This window comes from Anomaloglossus baeobatrachus, chromosome 10 (genome assembly GCF_048569485.1).
Source record: "Anomaloglossus baeobatrachus isolate aAnoBae1 chromosome 10, aAnoBae1.hap1, whole genome shotgun sequence".
NCBI lineage: Eukaryota > Metazoa > Chordata > Amphibia > Anura > Aromobatidae > Anomaloglossus > Anomaloglossus baeobatrachus.
This window is the reverse complement of record NC_134362.1, coordinates 126,240,512-126,255,160: the sequence shown is the minus strand read 5'-3', so window position 1 is coordinate 126,255,160 and position 14,649 is coordinate 126,240,512. Positions and strand designations below refer to the sequence as shown.

The window sequence follows — 14,649 nt, the reverse complement described above, 5'->3', positions numbered from 1 at the left end:
CCGGATTGGACAGCGCGGGACCCTTGACCCAGGATTACTGCGGAGGGGGGGTTCTTTATTTCAATAAAGATGGAGTCACTAATTGTGTTGTGTTTTATTTCTAATAAAAATATTTTTCTGTGTGTTGTGGTTTTTTTATCTTTACTAGAAATTCATGGTGGCCATGCCCAATATTGGCGTGACACCATGAATTTCGGGCTTAGGGCCAGCTGATTATATACAGCTAGCCCTAACCCCATTATTACCCATTGAGCCACCCGGCATCAAGCAGCTGGAAGAGTTGGATACAGCGCCAGAAGATGGCGCTTCTATGAAAGCGCCATTTTCTGGGGTGGCTGCGGACTGCAATTTGCAGCGGGGGTGCCCAGAAAGCATGGGCACCCTGCACTGTGGATTCCAATCCCCAGCTGCCTAGTTGTACCCGGCTGGACACAAAAATTAGGCGAAGCTCATGTCATTTTTTTTTTAATTATTTCATGAAATTCATGAAATAATTAAAAAAAAAAAAAAAAAAAAAAAAAAAAAAAAAGGGTTTCTCTATATTTTTGGTTCCCAGCCGGGTACAAATAGGCAGCTGGGGGTTGGGGGCAGCCCGTACCTGCCTGCTGTACCTGGCTAGCATACATAAATATGGCGAAGCCCACGTCATTTTTTTTTTGTTTTGGGGGGGGGGGGGCAAAGAAATCCTGCATACAGTCCTGGAAGGAGGATGCTGAGCCTTGTAGTTCGACAGCTGCTGTCTGCTCTCCTGCATACACTATTGGATGGAGGATGCTGCCTAGTTGTACCCTGCTGGACTCAAAAATTGGGCGAAGCTCACGTCATTTTTTTTTTTAAAATTATTTCATGAAATAATTTAAAAAAAAAAAAGGGCTTCCCTATATTTTTGGTTCCCAGCCGGGTACAAATAGGCAGCTGGGGGTTGGGGGCAGCCCGTACCTGCCTGCTGTACCCGGCTAGCATACAAAAATATGGCGAAGCCCACGTCATTTTTTTTGTTTGGGGGGGCAAAGAAATCCTGCATACAGTCCTGGAAGGAGGATGCTGAGCCTTGTAGTTCGACAGCTGCTGTCTGCTCTCCTGCATACACTATTGGATGGAGGATGCTGAGCATTGTAGGTCTGCTCCCCCTGACTCTCCCTCCAGCATACAGTCCTGGATGGAGCATGCTGAGCATTGTAGTTCTGCAGCTGCTGTCTGCTCTCCTGCATACACTATTGGATGGAGTATGCGGAGCCTTGTAGTTCTGCAGCTGTCTGCTCTCCTGCATACACTAGTGGAGAATGAAGAACATATTGAAGAAGGAAATGACAAACTTTTTTTTTTTGTTCACTGATAAAAAACGCATAAAGACGCAGTGAGCAAAAATGCAGCAAAACGCCGCAAAAAACGCACCAAATCGCGGCAAAAAGGCGTGCGTTTGGCCGTGTTTTTTTTACGCGGGTGCATTTTTATGCGTTTTTTGCCGCAAAAAACGCAGCGTCAAAAAAAAAAAACGCAGTGTGTGAACCTAGCCTTACAGTGTTTGTTCACTAATTAGCCAAGCCCTTTTTTAAAAAAAAAAAAAAAAAAAAAAAAAAAAAAAAAAGGCATCTGCCCTTGTAAATAGCCTTTGGCTATGTTCACCCGTTGCGTTTTCACTGTTTTTCTGCAGCCAAAACCTGCTCTCTTGGCAGTAAATAAACGAAACTTCTAAAAAGTAGGCTTTGCTGCCTTACTGCCTTTTTGGTGTGCCATTTGTCTACAGTGCATGTTTAGTAAACTTTGTTTCATTGCACACAAAAGCAGCAAAAACGCAGCAGCTCCATTTTTTGCACCCATTGCTGTCAATGGTGAAAAAAATTACTACAAAACGCTGTAAGATTTGACATGCTACTTCTTTCAAAAATGCAGCAGTATTCTATTTGCCCCTTTACTTCTACTATGCTATTCCTATTCACAGGGCCTGGCTGGCAAATTTTGGCTTGGTGGCCAAGCAGGCAACAGTAGCCCAAGAGCAGCAACTCATCCTTAAAGTGTTTACCTCTTTCTGCTTTATTAACGGAGTAAGGGTTGCAAGGCTTTAAAAAGCTAAAACATAGTGATGGAATAATTGTGGTTAAATTAGGACTAAATTCTCATCCGCTTCTATCAGTGTGCTACTGAAATAGGCGGCTGAGACTACCGTAGTCCAAATGTAACCATAACTATGCAGATCAGATAATTGTGGTCACTAGGATAGGAATTCAGAGGAATCGTGAAAGTGTGCAGAACACCATCACAGCAGTCTGATGTCACATATTTACAGAAGTTTGTCTAGAGCTCGTAAATTAGTGGGGAAGTGTGTGTCTTGGAAATTACATGTTAACCTTAGAATTGGTTCATATCTACAATCCTCCATTGTAAAATAAACAAAATAGTCCACCTAAAGAAGCCATGTAAATGTTAGTGTACATGAAGTGTCAATATGGTAATATACTCGCCGATAACTGTCTTCTCTGGTGTGAAGCGCCGCCTCTGGGCCTTTGAATCACCTGATGGCACTTTAGACTCAGGATCACACTGCCCTCTACATGACCTAGAAGCGGCTTTGATAAAGTACCGTATTTTTCGGATTATAAGATGCACTTTTACTCCCAAAAATTTGGGAGGAAAATGAGGGGTGAGTCTTAAAAACCGAATGTAGCTTACCGGTGGGTTGTGAAGAGGGGTCAAAGGAGGCAGGGATAATGCTTTGTGGGTGTTGCCGGCGCTGGTAAGTACGGCACTGTTGTGTGCATTGGGCGGTGCCACTCTGCTCAGTGCGTGGCTGCTCTGTGCGGCCATTCTGAAGAGGTCGGCGGTCAGGGATTCAAATAAAGGCGCCTAGAGTCAGCGCAGATTGAGCTCTCAGCTCAAGCTCTTATCTGCGCACGCACCGACTCCGGACGCCATTATTTGAAGCTCTTACCGTAGCCTGCCGACATATTCAGAATGGCCGGCAACTCACCGCCCCCCACGCAGAGCAGAGACCGCAGTGAGTATCTGGGCCTCCCTCTGTACCATTGCCAGCATCACAGTACTCAAGTACCGCTCCTGCCTCCTGTGACTCGCGCTCCGCTGCTACCCACTCTCCCTGGTAAGACACCCCCAGATTAATTCGCCGCTCTTCTTCCGAGAGACATAACTTTATTTTTCAGTCAATATGGTCCACATGACCACAGCTTGTTCTTTGGGTTACGAGTTGTACTTTTGAATGAAACCATGAGTTTTTACCATATCGTGTACTGGTGAACAGCAAAAAAAAAATTCCAAATGGGCAAAAAGTGCTAAGAAAAAGAAAAAAAAAAAAAAAAAAAAAAAAAAAAACAAATTCTATTGCACTACTGTTTGAGATATTTTATTCACTCTATACACTATATGGTAAAACCGATGTATCAGTGTGATGCCAGAGGTCGGTGAGAGTTCATAGACACCAAACATGAATAGGTTTGCTTTTATCTAAGGGGTTAAAAAAAAAAAAAAAAGAAATCTGAAGTTTGTCTGAAAAAAGGCGTATTTTTTGTATCTTGAGCTGACTTTTTCAAAGGTACCATTTTTGCTCAGATGCTATGTTTTGATCGCCTGCTATTGCATTTTAGTTTGTTCCTGTGTGAATTTGTAAACATTAATCTGGCTTTGTGTTTTTTTTGGAGTAACTGCTTCTTCCTGGCAGGGTGGCCTTTCAGCCCATATTGATACAGTACTCGTTTCACTGTAGATAATGACACAATCTTACCAGCTTCCCCCAGCATCTTCACAAGGTTTTTTGCTTTTGTTCTTGGATTGATATGCACCTATCTGATAAAAGCATGTTCATATCTGGTACACAGAACCCATATCCTTCCTGAGCAGTATGATGGCTGGTCATTCCCATCTGGTTTGTATTTGGGTGTAATTGTTTGCACAGATGAACGAGGCACCTTCAGGTATCTAGAAATTTCACCCAAAAATGAACCATACATGTGCAAGTCCACAATTCTCTTTCTGAGATCTTGGCTGATTTATTTTGACTTTCTCATGATGCTACACAAAAGTAGTGTGTTTCAGTTGTGCATTAAAATACATCCACAGGTGTGTCTGATTAACAGACGCTTCAAAACACATGACATCATCATATGGGCTGATATTGTTATATATGGCCATATTGTTTAACCCCTTTATGACGGTGGTACAAATTAAAACGACAGTAGAAAAGGGTACTTATTCTGATCTACTGTTTTTAAACGGTGGTCCGAAAAAAAGTAAATAGCACCCCCCCCAGTGTTGGAAAATTTCCGGGATTTCATCTACCTGGGGTAGCAGAGACCCTGGAAATCATGTTCCAGGTCGGTTTTTCGTTTTTCCGGTCCCCGGTCACATGATCGCCATTACAAACCATGTAACAGTGACGACGTGAAAGTTAATGCAGTCCCGGTAAAAAAAATGAAAAAAAAAAAATTATTTCTCTCATCTGGCATGATCAAACATGTCTGATGGGAGATAAATATCCTCCCCTGATCACAGATGTCACAAAATTCTCCTCCCCCTGGTCCCTGTCCCCTTATCTAAAATGGCTGCCACCGCATTTATCTTTCTCCTTTGATTTCTGTGCCATTTGACATGACAGATGGCACAGAAAGGTCCTCCTCCTAGGTCACCCCTTGTCATGCTGTCACCCCCCGGTCCTGCTCTGGTCTCCACCGTTACATTCTGGAGCGTTGATCCCCCCGCGACCTCATGCACCTAGTCTTCAGAAGAAAAACTGGCTGCATGCGCAGACAGCAGCTCTTAGCCGGCTCTCCGCATGCAGGGACACAGCTTACTGCAGGCTCACACTGGCTTGCTGTGGACCCGGGGGGGCGCAAGTGCAATATTGTCAGGTCACTGCACCCACACTCCTCACATGGAGGGTCTGCACTTTCACAAAATTGTGGATACGTTCCCTGAGCGTGCCTCCCATATGCAGGAACACAGTCGTGGGATCTCCAAAATGGATTACAGCAGAACAGATTAGTTTTGTCCCCTTCAATAAATTGGTGAACGAGGGAATGTGTTGGGAAGTGTTTCTTCAAATAAAAAAATTAAAAAAAAATTGCGTTTTTTTTTTTTATTACTTACTGGTTCAGTGATTTTGAGTATCTGATGATCTTACCGATTACCGAGGATCTTACCGATTAGCTGCAGCAGACGTCTGCCATTATATAGTCTGCTGCAGCTAATCGGTGAGATCAGCTGTTCTCCAGTCCTGGTGTGACCGCGCGCACTCCTGCAGTCACAACGAGATCTGAAGAAGCGAGGGTGCATGCGCCGCCCTCTCAGACACCAAACAGTGTAATGCGGGCTTTAAAAACATGGCGCCGGAGATAAGCGCTGTGCGCAGGCGCCAACGCCGACGACGTGTAACTTAAGAGAGAAATTTGCATACAGCCAGAGAGAGGGAGGAACAGGCGGCGAGGGGGGGGCGGGAATCATGTGCATAACCCGCCCGGATAGTATCAGGAGAGGTGCACACATCAATCAAAAAGTGGATGAATTTTCAAACTTAATAAACTTGGATTTAACCGCCTAAACATCAGAGCTGCCCACTAATGATATGTACACAATGTGCCTTTTACTATTTTGTCTGACATAACTCTCTGGTTTAAGGGCATAAAAGTTTGAAAATTGCCAAATGTATTAAATTTCCAATTTTTTTCACAAATAAAAGCAAAATAATACAGTCCTAAATTTATAACTATCCTAAACTACAATATGTCATGAAAAGTAAAAAAAAAAAAAATCTCAGAAACATCGGGATCCGTTTAAGTGTTCCAGAGTTATAACCTGTGAAAGTGCCAGTGCTCAGAATTGCAAAAAATGCCCCTGTCATTAAGTATAAAATTGGCTTCGTCTTTATGGGGTTAAAGGCATAGCACTCTTAGTGTATGTAAACTTTTGACTTTTCAGAAAGTAATAAAGATGCCTTAAAACAGTCTCTCATTCTGGCAATTGGCAAACAAAAAATAAATTTTGGTAATCCTAAATTGAGCTAAAAATGGGAAAGGTTTATTCTTATTTCATAAGATAGTGAGAAAAACATGCATATGTGTCTTGTTAAGTAGTGTATGTAAACTTCTGGTTTCAACTATATGATACACACGTGTAAGATCTTTTTAATTCTTTATTTTGTGAATTGATTTCTTTTTTAGTCACTATATGGGATTTTAACTTTTATTACTATGATCATTGGTATAATGCATTGCAATGCACATACATTACAATACATTGGACGAATGCCTTTTAGACTATGCTCTTGTAATGGTCTAACAGGCCACCTTAGCTGGCTGACCCAGAGGTCATTATTTAAACTCTGGTTGCCATGACAAGAATTAGCACCTCATGGTCATGTTGCAGGGGTCCCCATCAGGTGGGACAAATGCAGCAATCGCTATTGATTGCAGCATTTAGAGGGTTAAACAAAAGCAAGGAGGGCACCGAGCCTGGCCATCACAGCCAGAGTTCAGCTATGACTAACGCAGTCTCTCGGTGGTGATCGAGCGAGCACAACTTCTCTGCTCGCATGATTGCCATGACATAAGTTTACACCATTTTGTGGGAACCTCTTCCTGACCAGGACGTAAACTTGCATCAAATGTCATGATGGAGTTTAACCCCTTAAGGACGAAGCAAGTTTTGTACTTAATGCCCAGGCCATTTTTTGCAATTCTGACCAGTGTCCCTTTATGTGGTTATAACTCTCGAACGCTTCAACGGATCCCGTTGATTCTGACATTTTTTCGAGACATATTGTACTTCATGATAGTTATAAATTTAGAATAATATTTTTTGCTTTTATTTGTGAAAAAAAAATAAATAAATAAATAATATCGGAAATGTGATGAAAATTTTGCAATTTTCAAACTTTTAATTTTTACGCCCTTAACCCAGAGAGTTATGACACACAAAATAGTTAATAAATAACATTTACCAAGTGTCTCCTTTACATTAGCGCAATTTCTGAAACAACATTTTTTTGGGGTTAGGAAGTTAGAAGGGTTCAAAGTTCACCAGCAATTTCCCATTTTTTCAACAAAATTCACAAAACCATTTAGGGACCACATCACATTTGAAGTGACTTTGAGAGGCCTAGGTGAAAGAAAATACCCAAAAGTGACACCATTCTAAAAACTGCACCCCTCAAAGTACTCAAAACCACATCCAAGAAGTTTATTAACCCTTCAGGTGCTTCACAGGAACTAAAGCAATGTGGAATGAAACAAAGCAAATAACAAAATTTGACCTAAAATGTTGCTCTACCCCAAATTTATTCACTTTTAGAAGAAATAGCACAACAAAATAGACCCCAAAACATGTTACCCACTTTCTTATGAACACGCCAATACCCCACATGTGGTCAGAAACCTTTGATTAGACAAATGGGAGGGCTTGGAAAGGAAGGAGCAATATTTGAATTTTGGAAAGGAAATTTGGCTGAAAAATATTGCGGGCACCATGTCGCATTTGGAGGACCCCTAAGGTACGTAAACAGCAAAAAAAAACAAAACAACAAAAAAAAAAAACACACAAATGACCCCATATTGGAAACTAAGCCCCTCAAGGAATTTATCTAGATGTTTGGTGAGTAAAATGTTGAGCCGTGAAAAAAAAAAAAAAAATAATACATTACCACAAAATTGTTACTTCCACCAGGTAGCTTTTGTTTTCACAAGGGTAACAGGAAAAAAAAAAAAATCACCATGAAATTTATTGTGCAATTTCTCCTGAGTTTGGTGATATCTTGTATGAGGTGGAAATCAACTGTTTGGGCATACAGCAGGGTTCGGAAGAGAAGGAGTGCCATTTGACGGCAAAATTGGCTGGAATCAAAGCGGACGCCATGTTGCATTAGGAGAGCCCCTGAGATGCCTAAACAGTGGAGGTCCCCCACAAGTCACCCTATTCTGAAAAATAGACCCCTCAAGGAATTTATCTAGATGTTTGGTGAGTACCCTGAACCCCCAGGTGCTTCACAGAAGTTTATAATGTTGAGCTGTGAAAATAAAAAAAAAAAAAATACATTTTTACCACAAAATTGTTACTTCAACCAGATAGCTTTTTTTATCAAGAGTAAAAGGAAAAAAAATCAGCATAAAATGTATTGTGCAATTTCTCCTGAGTATGCTGATACCTTATGTGTGGTGGAAATCAACTGTTTGGGTGCACAGCAGGGCTCGGAAGGGAAGGAGCACCAATTGACTGCACAATTGGCTGGAATAATTAGCGGACGCCATGTCGCATTTGGAAAGCCCCTAAGGTGCCTAAACAGTGGAGGTCCCCCACAAGTGACCCCATTCTGGAAACAAGACACCTCAAGGCTTTTATCTAGGTGTATAATGAGCATTTTGAATCCACGAGTACTTCACAGAATTTGATTAGCTTAGGTTGCCAAATTGAAAATATTTTCATTTTTTTTTCACAAAAATGTTGATTTAGCAACAAATTTCTCACTGTTAGGCTATGTGCCCATGATCCAGCGACACGGCGTCTAGTACACAGTCAGCCTTCCTGCAGAGATGTGAGTGTTGTCCATGGGAGAACGCAGCTGCCCATGCCGACAATTTGGGTTCAGGCTGCTGTGGACTTTAGCTCTATTCTACCTGCAGAGAACACTTGTCTCAACAGCATAAATTGACATGCTAAGGCTCGGGAAGCTGCACCACAGGTCGGTTTATGCTGCGGAGAAAAGAAGCACAACGGGTCCGGGATTTCTAAAAATCCTTCCACGGTGCTTCTACTGCACAACGCAGCGTTATGGATGCAGGGAAAACACTCTGCATCCAAAACGCTGCAAACCCTGATTGTGGGCACACAGCCTAAAATGCTACAATGGATAAATGGATAGATGTCAAACATATATAACGTCCCACCCCCTGCATATTCTAAGCTGGCGCCCTTTAGTGACTTTCATGTGGCACTAAAAAAGGTGCCGAGCCTTGTTTTTAGCCCCAAAAAAAAGAATTAAAATAAATGACGTGGGGTCCCCCCTATTTTTGATAGCCAGCTAGGGTAAAGCAGACAGCTGTAGCCTGAAAACCACAGCTGACAGCTTTCTCTTGGCTGGTGATCTATTTTGAGGGCTCTCCAAGCGGTTTTATTTTTTATAAATAAATAAATAAATAAATAAATAATTAAAAAACAAAAACGTGGGGTCCCCCCCAAATTAGATCACCAGCCAAGGTGAAGCTGACAGCTGGGGTCTGGTATTCTCAGGGTGGGAAGAGCCATGGTTATTGGACTCTTCCCAGCCTAAAAATAGGCCGCAGCTGCCCCTGAAGTGGTGCATCCATTAGATGCGCCAATCCTGGCACTTCGCCCCGACTCATCCCGTTGCCCTGGTGCGGTGGCAAACTGGGTAAAATATGGGTTGATACCAGATGTGTAATGTCACCTGACATCAAGCCCAGCAGTTAGTTATGTCATGGCATCTGATATCAGACATAACTAATTGACAGTAATAAAAAAAAAAAAAGAAATAAAAAAACACTATACTATATGCATACACTATAACACTATACTATATACATAGATTGTGCATTGGACGCAGGACGCATGCAGTTACGCTGCGGTGCAGATCGCAGCGTAACTGCATGTAATTACGCAACGTGCGCACATAGCCTTAATGCGCAAGGTTATGGTAATGGGGTTAAGCTTAAGCTAAATAGTTTACATTTCTTACCTTGTTGCTTCCTCTTGCTTTGCTACAAATGTTAGAATCACTACTGGCTATGATTTCAACGTCTTTGCCTACGATCTCAAGGCATGGAGGAGAATCGCCCCCAAAGAGGCAACTAAAGAAAAAAAAAAAAAAAGAGGGAGAAATGTAGTTACATTTATTTTAGATTGGCTAAATTTAATTTCTGATTTTCTCAATTTTAGAATTTTAGCAACCACTCATTTTTCATTAATGTCACAATTCCCACAACATTTTTCGCATTGTCTCCAGTAGTGCAACACTTCCCTCACTCTAAGTTTCATCCATGCAGTGGAAAATATTTTTTTCTTTTAATTGAGAATTTAAACCAGCCGCATCATAGCAAATTATGTGCTGACCAATATTGCAAGCATAGGGAGCTATGGCTATGTGACACTGGGCACGCGCGACCGCATAAAAGGGAATCTGATATCCATTCGCATATTTTTATTTTTGTTCTTAATGTGGGCATACAGGTGGGATAAAAAGGTGAAAGTAGCCATACCTGTATGCCTCCTGGATGAGGGGTTGTTATAAAAGAGGATTTTTTTTTGGCCAATGGTGCGTGTGCTGCCTGGAAGATAAGCCTGCATCCGGTACTCATTGTACAGGATTCTCTCTCACCTTCTCTTCAGTCCCTGTGACGTCAGGAGCGTGGCCAGAAATCCAGCGCCTGCGCATTCTGCCTGCGAGCTTACCCCTGCACTGTGGAGCTGCAGTGACTGCTCGAAACCTGCGCAAAGCAAAATTGAAGCCTGTGCAGGGAGGGATGGCAAACTTAATGTACAGGTGCGAGATTTCCGTACACGCACCTGACATCACAGGGATTCCAAGGAAGGGAAGAGGAAGCAGGAATCCTGTATTATGAAAACCGGAGGAAAGCTCCTCTTCCGTGTAGTACATGCCCCCATAGCCTGGAAAATACAGGATATAAGATTATTTTTGCCAAATAACCCCTCAACCAGGTGGCATACAAGTATGGCTAATCTCACATTTGAGCCACCAGTACGTATACCCTCTTTCACTGTAAAGTGCCATGGAATAAATGGCGCTATAAAAATAAATAAATTAATAATAATAATAATAATAATAATAATAATAATAATAATAATAATAATAATAATAAATAATAATAATAATAAACAACAACCCCTTAACCAAGGACGTAACGGTACCTCCTGTGTCATGTCGGGGTAATCACTGCTGGCTGCTGCGGTGATCCCTGCACATGTCTGCGGATTTGAACAGCAGACGACATGCACGTAACAGGTGTGGGTGAATTTGTTAAGCCCTTACATTGTGCTATCAAAATGTGACAGTGCAATTTAAATGGCCACAGTGGAGAACACACAGTTTCACGCCGCCATCAGAGGTTTTGTGACACAATCACGGGGAGCCAATAGTTGTCATGCTAGCGACAGGTCATGTGAAGAGTCCTGTCGCTAACATGACGTATTTCCTGTTAAAGCAGTCAGAGCGCCAGCTCGAACAGGAACGCTGCATTTCTGATTATCAGAGCTGTGCAGCGCTGATCAACAGAAATGAACATGATGGCGTGCCCCCTATGACCCGCTCCACCACAGCACCCTCATTCCCTGCAGCCACATTCAGACCATAAGACGCACACCCCACTTTCCCCCAATATTTGGGGGGAAAAAAGTGCGTCTTATGGTCCAAAAAATACGGTATTTTCTCATGATTTTGATAATAGAATTAAAATGAGGACTATTATTGGTACTGAAAAACCACCTTAGATTTTTTGGAGTCAGATTGTCTTTTTTTTTTTCTTAGTAGATTCCAACAACTTAACCCTATCCATGCCTGCCACTATTTTCTTGGCTCTTGCCAAAGACCAATTAGTATAACCCTTTTTTTATATTATTACAAGTAATTTCAATTTCTTCCTCCAATTTATCACTAGATGTAGTATTCCTTTTTAGTCTCATAAGCTCCTCCACAGGACAATTTCTGAATGACATGTTTGGGGTGATTAGAGGAAGCCATTAAAATACTATTGCATGCAATGGATTTTTTATAGGGAGATATCAAAACCTTATATTGTCCAAATCTGCAGTTAATTTTAAATCCAGGAAGTTTATTGATATATCATCACTAATAGTAAATTTTAGATTGAAATCATTCAAATCCAAGTCGGAAAAAAATTATTTCGCAGACGAGAGACTACCCCTCCAGACAAACACTAAATAGTGGAGCCAATAGTTGCCATGCTAGCGACAGGTCATGTGAAGAATCCTGTCACTATCATGACGTATTTCCTGTTAAAGCAGTTAGAGCGCTGGCTCGAACAGGAACGCTGCATTTCTGATTATCAGAGCTGTGCAGCGCTGATCAACAGAAATGAACAGCCGATCAGACTGCTAATACATAAAGTCCCCCAGGGGGACATATATATATATATATATGTCAAACAGTGTAGACCAGCTGACTCCTGTGAATCACCTGGAACCACAGCTGACCTGGTTAACTCCGTTGTGCCCGGATCAGGATGTAGGAGTCCATCCATACAAATGTGAACAACGGCAGAGCAATGTCCAGCAATAACGTGAGCAATCCAGGATGCTGTTAAAATTTTTTCACTTTATTCGTAAATCCATTAAAAAGGCAATGGTCCAAGCAGTTCAAAACAGCATTAAAGCAGGAAAGTAGTGCAGATGGGACTACGCGTTTCAGCGGTAAAACCCGCCTTCTTCACGGTCTAGAATCTAATCTGCTTTCCAAACATGCAACCTTATATACATCTCACTCCCATCAGGGTAATTATAGACATATGTGAGAGACTTAAAGGGAACCTGTCATGAGAAATGTCCCCTAAAACCTCACAGATTCCCCCTCTGCAGCTCCTGGGCTGCATTCTATAAAGGTCCCTGTTATGATTGTGGCCACTTTCTGACCTAAAAAAAGTGTTTATAAAGTTGTACCTTTTTTGCTTCTGATTCTGTAAATCCGTCACGGGGGCGGGCTGCCTGATGGCCGTTAGTCTGCCCCCTGGACCTGTATGCCGCCCCCATCGCTGATTACAATAATGCTGGACGCCGCCCCCTGCTCCATCCATCGCCGCGCATGCCCAGTGCCCATCTCTCGGGGATGAGCACTGTGCCTAGCGTCACCGCTGGTGACGTGCACGCAGGGTCAAGCGCGCTGCTGCAGACCCCCACGTCACCTCCTTGCCATCGGGGCAAGATGGGAAGGAGGTGACGTGGGGGTCTGCAGCAGCGCGCTTGCGCAGAACGAAGCAGGCCGAGGGGGAAAGCGCGGCCCCGCGATTATGGGCGGTTGCTTAGGAATAAACATCACAGCACCGCCCATAATCTTAACCCTGCGTGCACGTCACCAGCGGTGACGCTAGGCACAGTGCTCATCCCCGAGAGATGGGCACTGGGCATGCGCGGCGATAGATGGAGCAGGGGGTGGCGTCCAGCATTATTGTAATCAGCGATGGGGGCGGCATACAGGACCAGGGGGCAGACTAACGGCCATCAGGCAGCCCGCCCCCGTGACGGATTTACAGAATCAGAAGCAAAAAAGGTACAACTTTATAAACACTTTTTTTAGGTCAGAAAGTGGCCACAATCATAACAGGGACCTTTATAGAATGCAGCCCAGGAGCTGCAGAGGGGGAATCTGTGAGGTTTTAGGGGACATTTCTCATGACAGGTTCCCTTTAAAAACATGAACATGACAAGCGGATCAAACATATAAACTATCTGCATATTGATCAATATACAACATACATGAAAATTAGAAGGAAAGGATTCAATATTTTGGAGATAATACAATCGGAATGACCCAATAACTGACCATAAAATCCACAAAATACAAAAACATGGAAATAAGATGTTTACCAGCATTATATAGTATAAATATATCAATAATGCATAATAATATCCAAGCGGTTATTAAAACCCTGTGGCATACGAGTCCCCAGCTCAAATATCCAGCTACTCTCTCTGGCAAGCACTTTTTTTATGAAAATCTCCCCCTCTCAATGGTTGTTTTTTTTACATGCTCTATGCCCATAAAAGAGAAACCGCGTAAATCCCCATTGTGTTTTTTTGAAAAATGTCAAGATACTACTGATGCACCAACCATAGGCAAATTACTAGCGTCTGATAGGTGTTTGCGGATTCTAGTTTTAAGGGGGTTCATTGTGCAACCCACATACCGCATGCGGCATATATTGCAATTATATACACTACATTCTCCGTATTACAGTTTATTAAAGAACAGACATTGAACTGTTTTTTTATTGGAGATAGATGTAGATGTCTTAGATTTATTAGCAAAACCGCAGCACTTGGAAATGTTGGCACCGCATTTAAAAAATCCTATCATTTTTAACCAGTTATTAGGGGAAATTTTTATCAGGATCTTTAAACATGCTAGGCGATAATAATGTAGCTAAAGTCGGGGCTCTTCTTGCCACAAAAGCAATATAATTTTCCACGATATTTTTCAGAATATCATTCTGGGACAACAAGGGAGGTATTTTCTGATGATTATGATAATAGAATTAAACTGAGGACTATAATTGGTACTGAAAACCACCTTAGATTTTTTGGAGTCAAATGGTCTTTTTTTCTTAGTAGATTCCAACAACTTAACCCTATCCATGCCTACCACTATTTTCTTGGCTCTTTGCAAAGACCAATTAGGATACTTAATAATAACTTAAAGAGGGGGGAGAATTCCATCATAGCTATAAAGAAAAGAAAATTTTTGAGAGATCTTTATGACTAAGAATGCTACCGTGTTTCCCCGAAAGTAAGACCGTGTCTTACATTCTTTTTACCCCCAAAAGTCCCACTATGTCTTACTTTCGGGGTATGTCTTATATTGGAAAAAAATCCCACAGCAATCGCAGCAAGTCTCCATGCAATGTACCATATGGGGAGTTGCCGCGATTGCTGCACATGAGGGCA

At 42.1% G+C, this 14,649-nt stretch overlaps 1 protein-coding gene across 2 annotated transcripts in view; it reads right to left on the bottom strand.

Annotated features, from left to right (window-relative positions):
• The window catches only part of EDC4 (enhancer of mRNA decapping 4), a 948,906-nt gene that overhangs the window by 835,867 nt on the left and 98,390 nt on the right, over positions 1-14,649 (bottom strand). For both annotated transcript variants that reach the window (XM_075325634.1, XM_075325635.1), the window contains exon 3: positions 9,695-9,806. In XM_075325634.1, the coding sequence (XP_075181749.1) occupies positions 9,695-9,806 (112 nt within the window). The remainder of the gene's footprint in view (positions 1-9,694; positions 9,807-14,649) is intronic.